The sequence below is a fragment of the Schistocerca nitens genome, chromosome 5 (assembly GCF_023898315.1).
Source record: "Schistocerca nitens isolate TAMUIC-IGC-003100 chromosome 5, iqSchNite1.1, whole genome shotgun sequence".
Lineage (NCBI taxonomy): Eukaryota > Metazoa > Arthropoda > Insecta > Orthoptera > Acrididae > Schistocerca > Schistocerca nitens.
In genome coordinates this window covers 47,040,566-47,061,610 of record NC_064618.1, presented here as the reverse complement: position 1 = coordinate 47,061,610, position 21,045 = coordinate 47,040,566, and the positions used below count along the sequence as shown (strand labels likewise).

The window sequence follows — 21,045 nt, the reverse complement described above, 5'->3', positions numbered from 1 at the left end:
CGCCTTTTGTTTTGAATTGCTCTGCGGAGCTTCTTTAGAGTTGCACAGTAGGCATCTGAGTTGATTGTCGTTCCTCGTGGCATAAAGTCCACTAGCAAAACAACGCGCTGGTCCCAGAACACAGTTGCCATAATCTTGCGCTTTGATAGCGTCTGTTTGGCTTTGACCTTGAAGGGTGAGGTTGTGTGTCGCCATTCCATCGATTGTCGCTTGCTTTCGGGAGTGATATGGGATACCCGTGTTTCATCTCCAGTGACAATTTGACTCAACATGTCATCCCCTTCTTCCTCGTAACGAATCAAAAAGTCCAATGAAGTGGCAAATCTCTTCCCTTTGTGGTCCTCTGTGAGGAGTCTGGGTACCCACCGAGAACAGTTTCTTAAAGTTTAGGTTTTCAGATACAATTTTGTAAAAAACTGATCTTGAAACTTGTGGAAATTCCAAAGAAAGAGTGGAAATCGTGAATCTTCTGTCCTCACAAATCTTGCAGTCACCAAATCATCAGTGATCACAGAGGGCCGGCCTGAGCGTTCTTCGTCATGGAAGTTTTGACGGCCATTTTTAAACTCTCTAACCCATTGACGCACTTTACCTTCACTCATTGCATTCAAGCCATAAACTTCTGTTAACTGACGATGAATTTCTGCAGCTGATAGGCTTCTCGCTGTCAAAAAACGTATCACTGACCGTATCTCACACGCGGCGGGCGATTCAATAATCGTAAACATTATAAAGTAGCACGGCAATGCGTACACATCAGCTACAGAGCTGCAACTTGCATCAGTGTGAATGGGAAGGATGCCGGCAAGTGGCAGGGTGGCTTGTTGCGACGTCCGCGCGAACTACGGGACTATACGCGCGAACGGCCCTTACTTGAAAAACCCTCGTACATATGAATCCAGGAAGTGTTTGCCCACAAGAGAAAGGTACTGCAACATCTGAATGTGAACATTGTCTGGCCCTGGGGCAGAGGTAGGTAGGTAGGTAGGTAGGTTTAAAAGGAAGGGAAGGGAAGGGACCCAACTACAAGAACATTGGTCCCTTGTTCCTAATAAAACAATGCCACAAGAGTGAGAATAAGACAGATGAGACATATAACACAAAACTGAAAGAAAGGAAAAACCATAAGAACGAAGGAAAGGCAATGAACACTAAAAGGAACCCAAGAGAACAAGAAAACAACAGAGGCACACTAGAAACAGAAGAGAGTAAAACAAGTAAGCAGATTCACCCTCATGAATAAAGCATAAAACTAAATCAGCCAATGAGGTGTTGTCAGATAAAATGAGCGGCAACGAGTCCAGTAAACCAAGATTTCATCGCTGGACAGTCAAAGTGGGACAGTGCACCAGAATATGGGCCACTATCAACAGGGCACCACACCAACACTGAGGCGGATCTTCATGGTGCAAGAGGTAACTGTGGGTCCCCCTAGCATGGCCAATGCGGAGCCAGCAGAGGACAACTGATTCCCTGCAAGAGGCCCGCATGGAAGACTTCCACACATTCGTAGTCTCCTTAATGACACACAGTTTGTTGTGCATACTGTTATGCCATTCTGTCTCCCAAAGCCTAAAAACCCTGCGGCATAAGTCAGAACACAGGTCAGGTTCAGATATGCCCATCTCCAAAAGCGGTTTCTGCGCAGCCTGCCGGCAAGTACGTTACCAGGGGTGCTGACGTGTCCTGTGGTCCACACAAATACCACTGAATGACGGGACCGTTCCAGGGCATAGATGGACTCCTGGATGGACACTACCAGAGGATGGTGAGTGTAGCACTGGTTGATAGCTTGTAGGCTGCTCAAGGAGTTAGTAAACAGAAGAAACAATTCCTCGGGACATGAATGGATATACTGAAGTGCACGAGATATGGCTACCAGCTCTGCAATGAATACACTGCAGTCATTGGGTAAGGAATGCTGTTCAATATGGCCTCTGTGGACAAAGGCGAAGCCAACATTACCATCAGCCATCGAGCTGTTGGTGTAAACCACTTCAGAGCCCCAGGACACTTCAAGAATTGAGAGGAAGTGAGAGCAGAAAGCCGAAGGGTTAACGGAGTTTTTATGGCCATGCGGAAGGTCCAGGTGAAGCTTCGGCCTACAGCTACACTACGGAGGTGTACGTGAATGGACCTCAAGGAGAGGTGCTACAGGCAAGGACTCCAGTTCAGACAGAAGTGATTGCATGCGAACCGCAATCGTTAGCCCTGGCCTGGGCTGCCTATGTTGGAGGTGAATCGCCATGGTTGGGAAAAGAAGATGGCAATTAGGATGTTCAGGAGAGCTACTAATGTGTGCAACGTAACTGGCGAGCAGTTGTGCACGTCTGATCTGCAATGGAGGGACTCCACCCTCCACCAGTACGCTGGTCACCGGACTCTTCCCAAAAGCTCCTGTCACCAGTCGAAACCCGCAGTGGTGCACAGGGTCGAGTAAATGCAACGCTGAGGGCGCTGCCGAACCATAAACCACACTCCCATAGTCGATTTGGGATTGGAGAAGGGCTCTGTAGAGCCTCAGCAGCATAGAGCGATCTGCACCCCAACTGGTGTTGCTCAGGCAACAGAGGGTATTGAGGTGCTGCCAGCACTTTTGCTTAAGCTGATGAAGCCAAGTCAATCGAGCATCGAAAACCAATCCTGGGAATTAATATGTCTCCACTACAGTGAGTGGTTCATCATGAAGGTAAAGATCTCATGGCAAGTTGACAGAGAGGAGGTCATCCAAGCTGCTGGGAGAGGCTTAATAACCCGGAGCTTGTTTCTGTGAATGAAGGACCAGCGCTGATACCAAAGAGACACCATCTGCCGACAGATGGCAACACAGAGATCATCAGATGGAATGTAAGACTTAGCAGGCAGATGTATGAGGGCTGCAGCCTTGGCAGCAGCATCAGCTGCCTCATTTCCACGCTGGCAGAAGTGCATGAGACACGACTTTGTGGCTGAAAACTGGAAACTGTTGGCGACAACCCACTGGATGGCTCCCTGTGGGCGACTAAGCAACACCAGTACTGGAGCAGCAGTACGAAATGCAGAAGTGATCCACATGCAGAGAAGATGAGACTGAGGGCCCGACAGCTGCTGCTAGACCATTAATAGCCACCAAAAATAGAGAGACACTCAATACAAAGCCCTACGGGACTCCATTCTTCTGGATATGGATGGAACCTTGGGAGGCACCAACTTGGACACGGAAAGTATGGAGTGACAGGAAGTTTTGGATAAAAATGGGGAGCGGGCCCCGGAGACCCCACTCATACAATGTGGCAAGGATATGATGTCGCCAGGTTGTGTCGTACGCTTTATCTGCATCAAAAAAGATGGCAACCAGGTCTTGCCATCTGGAAAAGGCTGTTTGGGTGGCAGACTTGAGGGACACAAGATTATCTATCAGTGGTAGAGCGCCCCTGGCGGAAGCCGCCCTGACATGGAGCCAATAGGCCACGTGACTCCAGGACCTAACCCAACCGCTGACATACCATGCGTTCCAGCAGCTTACAAAGAATGTTGGTGAGGCCGATAGCTATCCACATCAATCAGGTTTTTACTAGGTTTGAGCACCGGAATGATAGTGCTTTCCCGCGACTGCGATGGAAAGATGCCATCGCACCAGATCCGGTTAAAGACAACAAGGATATGTCGCTTTTAGTCAGATAAGAGATGTTTAATCACCTGGCTGTGGATCCAATCAGGCCCAGGAGCTGTGTCGGGGCAATGTGCAAGGGCACTGAGGAGCTCCCACTCTGTAAATGGGGCATTATAGTATTCACTGTGGCGTGTAGTGAATGAGAGGACTTTCCCTTCCAGAAGCCGTTTGAGAGTGCGAAAAGCTGGGGGAGGGGTGGGGGTAATTCTCCGATGCAGAGGCTCAAGCGAAGTGCTTGGCAATCGCGTTTGCATCGATAGATAACACGCCATTTATGGTAACACCAGCAACACCTGTTGGGGTCTAGTACCCACAAAGACATTTGATCTTTGCCCGGACTTGGTAAGGTGATGTATGGTGCCCAAAGGTTGAGACTTATCTCTCCCAACAATCCTGCTTCCATTGTCTGATAAGCGGGTGAATGCAGGCATGGAGCCGTTTATAGGCTATGAGGTGTTCGAGGGAAGGGTGCCGCTTATGCCGCTGTAGTGGTCACCAACGTCCCTTAATTGCTTCAGCGACTTCCAGCGACCACCAAGGAACTGCCTTATGCCTCAGGCACCCTAAAGAGTGAGGGATCCCGTTTTCTGTGCAGAAACAATTGTTGTAGTCACTTGCTCAACCATCACATCGACATTACCATGTGGGAGAGGTTCAATGGTGACAGCAGTGGTGGAAGTTTCCCAGTCCGCCTTGTTTAAAGCCCATCTGGGTAGGCGTCCGAGAGCCTGATGCTGGGGCAGGGACAGGAAGACACGGAAGTGGTCACTACCACACAGGTTGTCATGTGCTTTCCAGTGCATAGATGGGAGAAGTCCTGTGTTGCAAATTGATAAATCAATGGCCGAGTAACTACCATGAGCCATACTGAAATGGGTGGTGGCCCCAGTATTTAAGAGGCAGAGGTCGAACTGAGACAGTAAAGTTTCGAATATCTCTGCATCAGCCAGTAAGCACAGTGCCAACCCACAAGGTATTATGGGCGTTAAATTCTCCCAAAAGTAGGAACGGTTTAGGGAGTTGATCAATCAGTGTAGCTAATACATTCAGGGGTACTGCACCATCTGGAGGAAGATGTACATTGCAGACAGTTATTTCCTGCGTCGTCGTCATTCTGACAGCCACAGCTTCGAGAGGGGTTTGAAGGGACACATGTTAACCACAGACCGAGTTTAGGACATAAATGCAATCTCCACCTGACACTCGATTATAGTCGCTACAGTTCCTGTAATATCCTTTATAGCCGCAGAGGGCAGGGGTGCGCATTGCTGGGAGCCAGGTTCCCGGAGGGCAATGCAGATAGCACGTATAAAGCTCAACAGTTGCCGTGACTCAGCCAGGTGGTGCAAAAACCGCCGCAATTCCACTGGAGGATGACACTGTGAGACAGCAGAGGCATGGAACATTCAATGAGGCAGTTTATGCCTCAAACACCTGCTGCCACAGATTTATTGCCTGAGCAGTCTATATCCATTGTGTCTGGTGAGATCTAGGTCCTGAGTGAACACCAAAATCTCCACCCCATCCTCAGCCGCAGAGCTTGTAGGTAGCGGTGGTGTGGGTGCCACCGCAATTTCCTTGGTCTTAGGGGTTTTCTTTTTGGATTTCTCTCGCTGCTCCTTGGCCTTCTCTGGCTGGGAGAACTTCACCAGCTCAGTCTCCGGGACTGAGGATGATTGCGAAGCCCTATGACCAGCAGTTTTTGGCTCTTCAGCCACTGGCGGGTGTTGTCTTTCCCAATAGAAGAAACCTGAGAAGGGAGTGACCCCTCCTAGCGAGAGAAGCCGAAGACAACTTATGCTTCTCTGGCTTAAAAGTGGGGACGGATGTTCCGGATGGTATTGGGGGGGGGGGGGGGGGGGTTTGCTCCCGAAGTAGGTGGTGCAGGAGCAACAGGGAGGGAAATGCCCCCCCACCATCAAGGGGGCAGGTGTGGTCTTCCGGCTCTGAGAGGTGACCTGGGTTGGCGGAGCTGATAGTGCCAGAACTGTTGTAGTGACCGCGTAAGACGATGTCGTATGCACAGGATGCAGGGGTTCCAATTTTCTCCTAGCCTTAGTGCAGGTCAGTCTGTCCAGGGTCTTTTACTCCACGATTTTCCTTTCTTTCTGGAGAATCCTGCAGTCAGGCGAGAAAGGTGAATGGTGCTCTCTGCAGTTGACACAGATGGGAGGTGGGGCACGTTGAGTATTGGGATGTGATGGGCATTCGCAATCTTGGCATGTGATGCTGGAAGTATAGGGGGAAGACATATGGCCGAATGGCCGAACTTCCAGCACTTGAAGAACCGCATTGGGGGAGGGATATAGGGGTTTACATCACAGAGGTAGACCATCATCTTGACCTTCTCGGGCAATGTATCACCCTCAAAGGCTAAGATGAAGGCACCGGTGGCAACCTGATTATCCTTCGGACCCCGGTGGACATGCTGGACGAAATGTACATCTCCCGCTCTAAATTGGCACAGAGCTCATCATCGGACTGCAAAAGAAGGTCTCTGTGAAATATGATACCCTGGACCATATTTACGCTCTTATGGGGCGTGATGGTTACAGAAAACTCCCCCAGCTTGTCACAAGCGATTAACTCCCGTGACTGGGCAGAGGATGCTGTTTTGATCAAGACTGACCCAGATCTCATTTTGGTCAAGCCCTCCACCTCCCCGAACTTGTCCTCTAAATAATCAACAAAAAACTGAGGCTTCATCGTCATGGAAGATTCCTAATCAGCTCTCTAGCATACAAGGTACCAGGGCAAATAAGATCCGCTGCCATCCTTAGTCTGACGTTCTTTCCATGGTGTAGCCAGGGAGGGGAACGATTCGGGGTCATATGTCTGTGCGTTGAATTGAGCTCATGATCGCTTAGAGACTGCTGGTGTTTCACCACCTGCAAGAGATGATGGACTATGCTTCGTCGTGTGTCATCCCCCCTGATGTCACCCACTCCGACTAGGGGCCCTCCCCAGGGGCGCCACCCAGCCGCAGCAAAGTCCAATATTCGTGACATCGATGTGTTGTAGAATCTTAGAACATATTCTGAGCTCAGACATAATGAGGTGTGTGTAACAAAATGACCTGCATCATCATGAGTCCTGCATCAATCATGCGATATCCATCTCACACTTTCCTCATATGATATAATAAAAGCTCTGGATAAAGGCAGTCACGTAAATGTAGTATTTCTCTATTTCCAACAAGCATTTGACTCAGTACATCTACACCTATTGTCAAAAGTACAACCGTATGGGGTATTGAGCAAAATTTGTGACTGGAATGAGGATTTTTTGGTAGGGAGGATGCAGCATTTTATCTTAGATGGAGAGTCACAGTCAGACGCAAAGTAACTTTGTGTGCCCCAGGGAAGTGTTTTGGTACCACTGCTGTTCATGTCGAACATTAACGATCTTGCATACAATATTGACAGTAACGTCAAACATTTTGCAGGCGACACAGTTCTCTATAGTGAAGTATTGCCAGGAAGAAACTGCATAATACCGGATCTTGGTATGATTTAAAAGTGGTGTGAAGATTGATAATTTGCTTTAAACATTTAAAAATGTAAAACTGTGCACTTAACAAAAAAGTAGTATCCTATGACTATAATATCAATGACTCACAGCTGGAATCAGCTAACTCCTACAAATAACTGGGTGTAACACTTTTTAGGGACATTAAATGGAATGATCACATAGGCTGTTGTGGGTAACGCAGCTAGTAGACCTCTGTTTATTAGTAGAATACTGTGAAAATGCAGTCAGTCTACAAATGACATTTGTAAGCAACCACTTGTGCAACCCATTCTGGAATACTGATCAAGTGTGTGGAACCCATACCAAATAGCACTAACAGGGGACACTGACTATACAGAGAAGAGCAGCACAAATGGTCACAGGTTTGTTTGGCACATGGGAGCGAGAGAGATGCTGAAGAAACTGAACTGGTGGACTTTTGAAGACAGACACAAATTATCCCAAGAAAGCTTACTTCCGAAGTATCACGAACTAGCTTCAAATGGTGACTCCTGAAATATGCTACAACCCCCTAGTCATTGCTCAATTAGGGATCAAGATTAGATTAACTAGAGAATCATTCTTTCCACACTTCATATGCGAATGGAACAGGAAGAAACCCTTTAATTGGGGCAATGAGATGTACCTTCTGCCTTGCACTTCACAGTGGTTTGCATCATGCCTATGTAGATAGAGACGAATCAGCCAGCTGAGCTGTGTAACTATCATGCAAGCAAGGAAATCGAGGTTGTGAAGCAGCCACTAAAATCTCACATGTTGTATTCTGCTGCATATTGTGCCACTGGATGGTCTGCCTTGTTTTTGACAACAGTTTGGTGCTGACCATTAATTTAATTGACAGCTGGTGGGCGCCAGCCTCTGATGGGATAGGATAAGTCTGTGACGGGACTGAAGTAGGTGGGGCTTGGTTAGTGGATTGGACAGGTCTTGCATCTGGGCCGTCCATAAGGGTATTATCCCTGTGGCAGGGGATTGGGGGTGGGTGTGGCATCAGCATACTGGGCGAGGGAGTTCTCATCACTGCAAATTTGCCTACCACTGGTGGCAAGGCTGTATGTAGGAGGGGGGGGGGGGATTTTTTGGTGTGGAAGGGATGGTGGGTGTGAAAGTGCAGGTACTGTTGGTGATTACTGTATCTGATGTGGACCAATGTGTGGGTGGAGCCATCTGAGAGGAGGAGATAGGCATCTAGGAAGGTGGCATGACACGGTGGAGGAAGACAAGATGAAGGGGGTGGGAAAGAAGGTGCTGAGATTGTGGAGGAATGAGGATAAGGTGTTCTGACCTTGAGTCCAGATTATAAAGATTTCATCAATAAACCAGACCAAGGGTTTGGGGTTTTAGGATAATCCAGCACATGTGGCGAGTGATGGTCATGGCGTGGGTATCCACATTCACCGCATAGAGAGTCCTCTGTACAGTGATAAGACATGCGCCCAAAATGTGAAAACACCTCATCGATGGTGGAAAGTACGGCTTCACATCACACTGACCTCTGGGAAAGTGTCCCTATCCTAGTCAAAAGGCAGAATAAAGGTGTCAGTATCAATTAGATTATCCTTAAGGCCTTTCTGAACATGTTGAACAAAATGAACGCCTCACTATTCCAGACTGACTCCCTGAGCCATATTTGAAGACTGGTCAGGAGTAATGGACACGGGGATGTGGCCAAGATGGTCAAAGGCACGAAGGGCCACAGATTGGGCGGCAGAAGAGGTTCTGATCAACAGCAAACCTGACCACATCTTACTCTGCAAGTCCACTTTGCCAAACTTGTCTCCCATGGTTTCTACAAAAAATAATCGGTTGGTGGCTGTGAAAGTGTCCCTGTTAGTCCACGTGCAGACCAGGTAGCGTGGAATGGTTTTCACTTTGAGCCGTCACCTGGCCCTCCTCCCAGCGTGTAGCCAGAGGAGGGCCGCAGAGTTATAAGAAACATCATTGAAGATTGATTGTCAACTAAAGAGACAGCCACAGAAGAATGGTCGGACTCAGCCTAATGCACTTCATTCGCAAAAGCACCCATTCTGATACCACACCTCAGATCAGGGGTGCTCCCCGTGGGTACCACCCAGCCATAGCAAGGCTTGTCTGGCACTTTTAATGGCCATTTTTGGGAGTTCCGATGCTCCAGAATGACAAGCACCCACTCCTAAGCATACATGGGGAGGTATCAGCTCAGGTACCAGAAGTGTAATTTCTGTGTTGTCAGGGGGCTCAGCTGAAAGGGTACGTAACAACAGTACCACACGGACTGGATACTGTGCTGGCTGTCTAATGTTAAAGGACAATGGTGTCAAGAAATAGATGGAAGAGATGGTAAGGCCACATGTTGAAGATACTGAGTACGTTGTTTGTCCCGAAATCAAACCCCACTAAGGGACCAATAATGCTGAAAAGGAAAGGTGGGAAAAAAAACAACTAGAACGAATACCAGGAACCCAGAGGATAGCTCGGGCAACTAAGCAAGGGCATAGAGAGGGGAAGGAGGGGGCAGAGGCGGGGACAGGGGAGGGCTACTGGGAAGGGAATGGGAAGAAAGGGTCACAATAGCTCAGGATCCTGTGAGCACCACGCACAAACTCATGAAAGAGCTGTTCTCTGAATTTAAATCATAACTCTATGCACTGGCTCAAACAAAATTACTACTATGCCAGACAAGTTGCCCAGTCATAGAAACTTAGTGCTACCCATACTAAGTTAGGGCAGTTTGCTAGTTGCATATACAAATTTGGGAAAAAGTTAACAGACCTGGTTGTCCAACAGAGGTTGCAGAAGAGCACCAGCCGATCCACCAGCACGATAATTAGATCTTTCACAATGACCAATAGGGTCGTAACTGAACACACAACCACGTCCATCTGCATCCAGTCCCGCTAAGATGTTGGAGACATAATATGGGAAGAACCTTTTATAGTACAGCATAGTGGATAGCATCTGTGCCACTGCTGGTGTTGCCATTGGTTTTTGGTGTTCATGCAGGTACATCTGAAAGAAGAAAAGAAGAAATTGTATGACAGTCCCCTCCATTTTTAAGCTAAATTCAGTACACAGTAGTCAAACGTTATATTTAATAACAAGGTCAACAATAGTACAGAAGAGTGCAGCATCAACGTTTTTCATTATGAAAGGCAACAAGGTGATAAATTGTAGAAGGAATTATGGTTGGAGATTACTGTGTCACTTTACTTATTAGAAGCAAAGCACTGACACTGCTGAAGATGGGGACAGAGGATTAAATTTACATGACCCACTTCAGTATGCCACAGAATATCTACACTACTGACCATTAAAACTGCAACAGCATGAAGGCAGTATGCTATGAACACCAAATTGACATGAAGTGTACTTCATGTGTACATATTAAAATGATTAGAATTTCAGTAAAGCAGGTAAGATTAATTCCCACTACATTACATACACACAAAAAGATTATGCAGCAATTTTGTCATTCAGAAACTGCATTTGCACAGTGGTAGTCTGTGATAAGATTGCGTTATGTCTTGTGAGGGAAGGAGAAACAACCTTGAAATTTGATAACAAAACACTGTTCCCTATTGAGACTGATTTCTCTTTCCTTCTGCATTTTATTATTTGTTTACTGATTTCAAATGTCTTCAGTTCTCATCTACTTTTTCGCTCTTGTACAGTAAGCTACAGCCCATCACATTTCTAGGGTATATCTTTTCTGCACCTTTTATTTGTCTGACATCTCGTTGCATTGGTGTCCAGTATTCATTTCCACAGGATAATTTTGCCACTGCCATTACTTTTTTTGACTTTGGAAGTGTCTCCCATCTGCTATTCCAAAAAATTTCACTTGATTATTCCACACAAAATCTGAAACTTTTTTTGACATGATGCACAAGTAACGTCGCTGCTCAGGTGAAAGAACTTTTTGACCTACTCTGTTTTATCATTGAGAAATATACTGGCCCGAAGTGGCTAACTTCTTCTGAATGCCATCACTTTTGTCTGTTGTAGAGATGTTGAAACAATATTCCTGTGCTATTTTCATTAGTACGTGCAACTTTTACGGAGATCATCATCTGAGTCGGCTAAAATTGCTATCAACTGGAAAGATCCTTGTGTTTAGAATAATGTTAATTTGAAAATATGTAGGTATTTTCTTCTGTCGTTCATTAATGACATCGGAGTAGAAACGAAATAGTGCGAATGACAAGTGGACCCCCTTGTCTAAAGCTGTGGGTTACCTCATCTAGAATTCTGTTATGTATTTGTTTTCTCTACACCTTGTAATGGTTCTTTGTTTACGTGACCATTACGGCACTCCAATACCAGTTCTTGATACCAGTAATATCGTACTACTATTCTGCGAAGTAACAGACACATTTTGTGATAATATTCACATTTGGTTTTATTAATGTATAGGTACTCCAATACATCGATATTACAGTGATATGGTTCTTGTGTGTATTCATTTCTGTGAGACTGTCATAATATTTGACTTACTTGTAACCATTGTGGCGCGAATGCGCGCAGAGCAATCTTTGTTTCACTTTGCAGAAGTTAAGTTGTTATTTCGCTTTGTAAAAACAGTTAAGTCTTGTGTTTGGTTAAAGTGGAAATTAAATATATGAAGATTGATACAAAACTGTTTTCTTAATGATGTGACAATTAAGAAGAAGTATATGTGAATTTACAAGAAGTTTAATAAAAATGTGGATCGTGAACACCAAGTCAAAAATTATTTCTACCATACCATTATTCTGATCTGGGATTGATCATTAAGAATTTCTTGAAAAACGCATTTGTTAGGTCTTCAAATATTCCTAAAATACAGATCTGGACCTTCTAGCAGTCAAAGTGGAATCACCCTAGAATCAACAAGATGAGCTGTAACAACTTTGACAAAATCTACGTGGAAATACATTCAAGATAAGTGCCTAAATTAATGACCTTTTTTACAGTGACTTCATTATTTCCATTCTGACGATACCATCCACAGTCAATAACTTTGTTGTTGCCCAATAAAGCGAACATATGCTGCGTGAGCAACATTATTAATCTGATTTCTAACCTACGTTGCTAGTGGTGGTATTGTCAGAACCTTTTTATTACTCTTATTAGATGTGGCAGGCTCTTCATCAGTAAGACTTGAAGTAAGTTTACTGTTTACTCTCAATCAATAAAACCTATGTATTTGGTAAATGGTATTCTCTGTTTTTCTATTAACTTTGCCAATATTGAATAAACAGCCTGTGCATACACTGCCTTTGCAGAAGCCATTTTGAGCATCAAGTTTGAGTGCTTTGAATTACTTGAATGTGAAACAACAATAATTAAAAGATTTAACTTTAGTCTTACTATATATACATGCCGACTCTTCCTCAACAATAAATCATTTTCTATATTACTTAGATGCCCTTTTTTAACACATCTGTATTATTTCTCTGCAAAGGAGAAGAATACAGCCTGTCCTAGCTATTTTCCCCTTTGCACCAAGTTCTCAACTAGCTCTTTCTCCCTCACACAGCAGCACAACATGACACAGTACAGCCTCCAGGTACAAACTTCACTTGGTCAAGCTGTAATCCTATTTGCACTTACATAAGTTACCTGATTGAACATCACCTGTGACATGGTTGTTTCTTCACCAGGAGATGGAAACAGATGATAGCCTTTCCATAACATCTCGCTCTCACTGCAACCTTATGCGGCGAGTAACCCATGAAGATTTTATTAATTTTAGTATTTCTCGATAAAGCAATCTGTGGAATGGGCACAGCAACTTTCCTGTTGAAAGCCATGTGAATTGTTACCTTGCTGTGCTAACAAGGATCTCCTTGTGGACAGGCACAACAACATGCTGTTAATGTTAAATTTATAGATAAGGAGATGAGAGCTCAATTGCTGACAGGCAAGACTACGAGAAGTGGAAGCAAAAGTCTGTACCCAAGTAAGTCTATTTACTTCCCTCCATTGCTGAGAAGTATAACACAAAGGTGTATACAATTTGTAACATAAGCATTAATCGTGATTGCAAGAATGTAACGGTATCAATTTAGGGTGAGGAAATTTCTTGCAGAAATCTAACACCCACATTTTGTTACAGAATTGTTATTGACATAAAGAAAGAAAATTTTTACCGTCATTGCAGAGTGGTGAATAGCATCACTTACAGTTAATGCTACAATGAATTTAACATATGGACAGTCCTTGATAGATTATGCACAGCTCATGCAACACCTACATTGCATACCAGTAACTGCCTGCACATCCCGTTTGACCACATAGAGCACTCATTCTCAAGGTGATGAGCACAAAGCCAAAGTCCCCAACTCAGCAGCCATTGCAACATCGCCTGCACCCTCTTGTATGAATACTGGAGTCAGAGTGTATTCTGTGACTTGTGCTGTAACTATCCCCCCCCCCCCCCCTCTCTCTCTCTCTCTCTCTCTCTCTCTCTCTAGTGAACACAATGTTGCTGCCCACCTGGTCAGATGTAAAGTTTGTTTGGCTACTTAATTTTCATCATTATTACCTATACATAATTGGTCCCTGTGCTGGCATCATATTTCAATCCTGGCCTGCCCGACTCCTTGTCAGACTATGTGCATCCACCCAGGTACACAATTCAAAGTGCTCATTTCGACTGGGCATTTATTTTTTGGTGGCAGATAATCCAAGTCCTTTGCAAATTAATCTTCCATTCAAGCAATAATATGTTAATGATGTAAAAAATTCCAATTTGCATTTACAATAAAGTCAACTGTATTTCAAACAGCAGAAAAAACATGTTAAGCTCTTATCTGTTTCCCCCCCCCCCCTGCCCCTCCCCCCCAATCTAATGCACAAATCAAGTTGTTGAGTAGTGGTTTTAAGTTTAGTAAGTTGCAAACAAAAAACTAAACAAAATTTCACAAATTTATATAGTCAGCATTGAATATAGGGACATTTATTTTGTCATTCATATTACCAATTTTTTCTTTTCACAAATGGGCCCAAAAAACCTTTTGGTAGTCAATATAGAAAAAGCAAAAAACAAAAAATGAAGATAGAAAGAAACTATTATCTGCACTTGGAAACCGTCTGCTGAATGAAGAACAAATAGAAATAAATCTGTTAGAAGTAGATCGACATGATAGTAATGTTTTACAAGAACAAGATAGCAAGACTGCGAAAGAAGGAGGCAGCCACAATCAGATTGCTCCAACAGACGGTGATCAAGTCTGAAGAAGGAAATGATTCAGAGCCAAGTCATTTTGCAAAACTAGCCATTCTGCAGATGCTGTGAATGTAATCCTCCACTGCAACAGGAACAACTTACCTACCAGGGGAAGTTCAGAATCCATTGGAGACAACAGATGTGGTGTGTTTTTGAGTACTTTGGAGCCTATTAGTCACTATTATCTTCAAATGTTTGAAGAAGTGGAAGATATGGGAAGAGGAAAGTATGTTCCAAGCTAGTTTTCTCTTAAAATTTAAAAGGAGGTAATAGAAATTTTGAGAAATGAGGTTTTTTCTGAAATACTGAGCAAGGTAAAAAGTGCTAAATACTTCTCTATCAAGTTTTGTTATACTACAAACACAGCACACTCAGAACAGATGAGACAAATCATTAGGTATGTCTACATTAAGGATGGGAAATGTTTAGAAGAAGAAAATTTTGATGATTTCATAAAAAGTTATCAGAAAAAAACAAGAAGAGGATTATTTGAAGAAATATTGCAGAAACCGAGCAGTGGACGTTGGACATTGAAATCTGTCCTGGCCAAGCTTCAGATAATGGTTTGAACATGTCAGAAAAATATAAATGCATCAAGCATATATATATGACCTTGCTAAATCTGTTGCTCGTGCAGCAAATAGTATCAACCTTTCTAAACACCTTTTTCTCAAAGAAGTTGTTGCAGTTTTCCAACTTTTTCAGCACCACTGCATTGAGGTGAGAATCTTTACTCAGCTGTATTAAAACAACTTAAGAGGCACTATGATACAAGATGGTCTTCTAGGCATCAAGCTGTTCTTCAGAAGAACAACTTAGCACCCATACACAAGGAGTTATGTGGTACAACCAACAATGATAAATGGACCAAAAGCAACAGCTGCTATTATTCTTAAAGAAATCAATTACAGATGTTTATGCCTTATAGAAGTGTAGTCTGATATGGTAATAAAACTGGAGTGCACTGCACGAACAAATCACTGCAATGGTAGAGTGCTACCCTTGGACAGCATCGACTTAGGTGTTTGGTTTTTATTAAATATCTATGCAAAGCAGGTGTGCATAAATACAAAGCCAAAGATGTTTGTAACTCTATATCCATCCAAAGCAGTTTTGTTGTTAAGAGGTTGAGGAAGGTGAAAATAGCTGGAGATGTGGTTGAATGTGAGTCACACACAATATGTTCTGAGAAGCTGTTTGAGGTAGAGTGCTTCAAGACTACATGCAATAGGAGACAGACCTCTCATACATCAAAATATTTTATCTGACTAATTCCCTGTCAGGGAACACCTTAAATCAAAGTTTTGTATCTCATCTTGAAAAAAGTCACCTATTACAAGGATACTGATACCAGTGGAGCTAGTGTAAGTATCTGCTCTCAAGTTGCAGGCAAAAGAGCTGATTAAGGGCACTGACACGGCCTCCTATTTCAACATTTTGAAGGTTTTCTCAAAGTGTGGGTTAAGAGATGCTTATCCAAACAGCCAAATAGCCTTCAAGATATTTATGAAAATGACTGACAACATTTTGTCAATGCATTTTCTGCAAGTTATATATGATAAAAGAAAGTATCTTAAAGTTAGTTATGGATGAAAGCAGATTGTCAAATTCAGATATGTTGTCATCAAAATAAGACAGAGTTGCTAAACTTTGCTACAGTAACATAAAAAATGAGCTTTCTTAGCTCACAGCAAATAAAATGTGCATATGGTGTATTTTGGCCAGGAGTGGGGAGTTTGGCTGCCTGTTGCAAGTCTTTTTGTTTGATGTCACTTCCGCAACTTGTGTGTCGGTGGTGATGAAATAATGATGAGAACAACACCCAGTTCCCCAGTGAAGAACTTCTAGGGAGCCAGGGCCCTCACACGACTTTTAGCCATGCTGACTACTGAGCTACAGAGGCAACAATTGTTGAAAGAGGTATTTTTCTTGTCTCTTAATTATAGCTCCTTTTATTTGCAATTAATAATTTATTGATCACCAACGATGATTTGAGTGTCAAATCTTTTCTTTATTATGCATCACAATAAAATCCACGTATAAAAGTGATCATAAACAATACCGTGTAGATTTTTTTTCCAGATTTACACAGTTTGTAATTTATTTACTACACAAATACATTTAAATTGCTGGATGCAATACTTTTCGTCAATATAGTCCATTTAAGTAACATGTTTTCAATAATGTTACATTTTTATTAAACTTATTTACAAAATTATAAAACTTGCCAAAACTGCACAGAAGAAATTGGATGGAGATAATATTATGTGGTGCGCACAGAAGTTTCCCTCCAAATAAATTAATTGTGAGTGTGCTGCTTTGCTGATAGGTGGCAACAATGGTAAGTAGCAGTCAAAAGAAACAGATCGCAGGCGTCAGGCAGTTAGTTTGGATCTCGGTCAACATAACTTCATTCAAAAATTAGTTGATTTGAGTCTGCCTAATTCTCACCATTTGCAGGAGGTGTTACTGTTTTGTTTCAATATGAAGAAAACAGCGGCTGAGTCTCATTTTATGCTCTCAAGTACATATGGTAAGGACGCTATTAGTAAAAGAACGTGTCCTGAGTGGTTTCAACGCCTCAAGAACGGTGATTTTAACATCGTATACCGGCATAGTAGTGGAAGAGACAATGTTTTCGAAGATGCATAATTGGAGACATTGCTGAGTGAAGACTCGCATCAAACACAAGAAGAATTGGCACGATTTGCGTCCCGTGTGAGCTGAAACCAAGAGACATTGAACTGCGTTTGTGTGTTTGTGAACAGTTGCTTCAAATGCAAAAACAGAAGGGCTTTCTGCATCACATTGTGACCGGAGATGAAAAATAGGTTCATTACGATAACCCAAAACACAAAAAATCATGTGGATATCCTGGTCATGCTTCCACGTCAAGAGCCAAACTGAATATTCACGGCTTCAAGATCACGCTCTGCATTTGGTGGGACTGCTCGGCACCATGTACTATGAGGTGTTAAAACCAAGTGAAACAATCACAGGTGCTCGTTATCGAATGCAATTAATGTGTATGAGCAAAGCATTACAAGAAAAATGGCCACAATACAGCAAGAGGCACGAGAAAGTGATTTTGCAGCACGACAACGCTCGACCCCACATTGCAAAAGAGGTCAAAACATACTTGGAAACGTTAAAATGGGAAGTCCTACCCAACCCGCCATATTTTCCGGACATTGCTCCCGATCTCATGAAGAAATCACAAATTGGATCGATTCGTGGATCGTTTCAAAAGATAAACAATTTTTTTGACGTGGGATTCATACACTGCCCGAAAGATGGAAGAAAGTGGTGGCCAGCGATGGAAACTACTTTGAATGATACATGTGTTGTGATACCTGCCGACTGGTTTCATTCAAGCCTCATATGTGGGCAAAAAAAACGGCAGAAGCGAAGTTGTACACCTTGTATAATAATTCGTATGAACTTCATTAGACCTATCTCAAAACTGAGAATGCAATTGTGATTATGCAAAAGAGAACGTTACAAGAAAAGTAAGAGATATTTCAGTCAGGAATGATGATGCTGCGGCTACATTATAGAGTGGAAACTATTTCTCACAATAGAACAGAATGAAAGTATCTTTGATAAAAATGACAAATTAGATTACCAACCTCCAAATTGAAGTCACACACACACACACACACACACACACACACACACACACACACACACACACACACACACACACCCCAAATTACAAGGTCATCTGTCCCTCAATCCTTTGTGTGTCAGATTGGAAATAGTTCTCAGAGAGTAAGGATACAAAAGACAAATCCTAATGAACACGATTGTATCCGAGAATCAATAAAACCATGGGATAGAAGACAGTGGAAGTGAGGGGCGGGAGGGGGGAGAGGGGGGGGGGTTAAAGGGTGACTGTAGGAGAACTGCCCTGCCCAGAAAGTAGCCAAAGGGCCCCCACACGTGCCATATGGTGAGAGATGCACTATCTTCATCTGACCAGTGTTTCCACATACTCCATTACCACAGACAGTGTTTCCACATACTCCATTACCACAGAAAAGCTAACAACATGGAAAAACTGATAAAATCTCAGGAAAGAAGACAATGACAATGAGACAGTAAATCAACAACAAGTGCAAAACAATAAGAAGAATTAAAAAGGTGAGAAGTGGCTGAAAAGGCCAATGTGCCCTACTTCACAGAGAGAAATAGAAACCACCTTCATGAGTAAAATGTAAAAGCTAGTCAGCCGCTTTGGTGTTGTTTGCTACCACTAGAGGTACTACCCACTGTAAGGTGGCCCAATTAGCGCAGTCAAGTAGATTGTGGGCTATCATCAGATGGGCACCATGCTGACTGTGGAGCAGATCCTCTTGTCCAGGGATGTGGCCATGGGTCAGCTAAGTGATGACGAAGTGAAGCTGACAGTGAAGAATGGACAATGGATTCCATGTGAAAAGCACATAGTTTATTCGAGGAAGGGAGGGGAGGGGGCAAGGAACATCAATCCGTGTTAAAACCTCCAACAACTGATGGCCTACAGTCAACTGAAGATCCGGATACAATATTCCCATCTCCAAAGTCAGCATTCTGGTAGACAAGTTGGCCAACCGATTAGCGTGTTTTGTTCCCTGGGATCCCGAAGTGATCTGGGGGGGGGGGGGGGGGGGGGGGAACGGACTGTCCAGCTTGGTGAAGGTCACAAAGGAGAGTGAGGATAGTCAAAACCAATGGGTGTCATGGGTAGCACTGATAGCCCAAAGACTACTCAGGGAGTCACAGCCAATTAAGAACATGTCGTGGCGCAAGAACGAATGTGGCTGTGGGCTCGAGTGATGGGCACCAATTCTGCAGTGAGTACACTGCATACGTCAGGAAGTGACTGCAGTTCACTGCAACCTGCATGTGTGCAGGCAAAACTGGTTCACCCATCAACCATAGAGTCACGAGTTTAGACCACTTCCAAACACGGAAATGCATCAAAGACAGCTAGGAACACACTAAGAAGCACTGTGGGATCAACATACCCTTTGGTCCAAAGGATAGTTCAAGACAGATCTGAGATGGAGTATGGAGTACACACCATGGGGGCATACATGACGGTTCCCCAAAAAGAGGCGACAGGGGGGGGGGGGCAGTGTGTGTGTGTGTGTGTGTGTGTGTGTGTGTGTGTGTGTGTGCGCGTGCGTGCGCGCGCCGTAGTTCAGAGAAGAGAGACTGTATGTGAAGTGCTATTGTGACTCGAGCCCTGGGCCTCTGTTGTGGGAGGTAGATCTGCCTGCCAAGAAAATACAGTGGTTTGGATGCTCAAGGGAGTACAGTTTTTAGTGTCTGATCTGTAGAAGGGGAGGGGGGAGGGAGTAACAGTTCCTGTGAGAAGGTTATACACAGGGTTGGTGCGAAAGGCACCTTTCACAAGTCAGACTCCACAAGGGCCAGCATCTGCAATGCTGAAGGTGATGCTGAGCCATTTCTGAATTCCCATAATCAAGACCAGACAGAATCAGAACTTTTGTCAGGCTGCAAGAATGTAGATCAGTGTGCCCCAGCCAGTGAAGAGTATTAGTCTCTCTTTGTCTCTCTTGCCCTGCTGTTCACAATGATGCAGAAAAATTTTAACGGATGTGGCTTGCCTTTACCTTTTGCTCAACATAGTGTTGACGATATTCTCTGAATAGTAAATTTTGACTAAGGGCAATTGGTATGCCTGTGATCTTTTAACGTGGTTGCACCTGATGATGCGCCTTTAAGCCACGAAACTGGTAGTGTTTTAACAATCAATTTTACCAGCTGTATAAGGAGTTCTTCCTAACATCATCATGGCTTTCAACCTCTGTGACTGCCCAGAATACAAAATAGTTTGTGAAGAGTGTTAAGGTGCAACCAGCACTTTCACTTGGTGAGTATGGGGAAGCCACGTCAACCAGGCATTGAAAACCAACGAGGTAGAGTTCTGTGCATGGACAATATGACAATGTCTCATGTTGATGGCTGAAAACCAGAAGCCATGGGTGAGAGCCAGGATCGCATCTTATGTACTGCTCCCGACAGTTGGCATTCAGCAACACCCACAGTTTAGGAGCAATAGTAAACACAAAAACCATCAGCATTCAGGGTGACAATGTAGACCCCACAACTGCAGCTAAACGGGGGCACAAGCAATACAGAGCCCTTCTCTTGTAAATGGGAAGTACTGTGGGAAGCACCAACTTGAACCTGGACTGTATGGCATGACAAGAAGTTCCAGGCAAAACTTGGAAGTAGGCACTGGAGATCCCACTCATCTACGGAAACAAGGATTTGATGATGCATGTGGTGTTCTGAGCCTTTTGCATGTCCAAGAAGAAAGCGATAAGGTGTTGAAGCTGGGCAAAAGCTGACCAGATAGCAGGTTCCAGGCAGACGAAAGTATCAGCAGTATAATGGCCTTGGTAAAACCACCCTTAGACGAGCTGTCCATCTCAAATACATGTTTATGCAGTTTCAGTACTGGAACAATCACACTTTCTCACTCTTAAGATTGAAACTCATCCTCGCTCCAGATTGGGTTGAAAATGGCAAGGATAAAACAATGGCTATCCACTGATAGGTATTTGAGCAATTGGCTGTGGATGCTGTCTGGCCCTGGAGCTTTTCGGGGCAAAGGCACTGAGAAATTCCTGCTCACTAAATGGAGCATTATATAGTTCCA

General features: G+C 43.9%; 1 protein-coding gene across 1 annotated transcript in view; it reads right to left on the bottom strand.

Moving 5' to 3' along the window:
- LOC126259733 (proteasome subunit beta type-1) overlaps positions 1-21,045 on the bottom strand; it is a 50,873-nt gene that overhangs the window by 6,591 nt on the left and 23,237 nt on the right. The window contains exon 3 of the mRNA XM_049956716.1: positions 9,935-10,171. Within this exon, the coding sequence (XP_049812673.1) occupies positions 9,935-10,171 (237 nt within the window). The remainder of the gene's footprint in view (positions 1-9,934; positions 10,172-21,045) is intronic.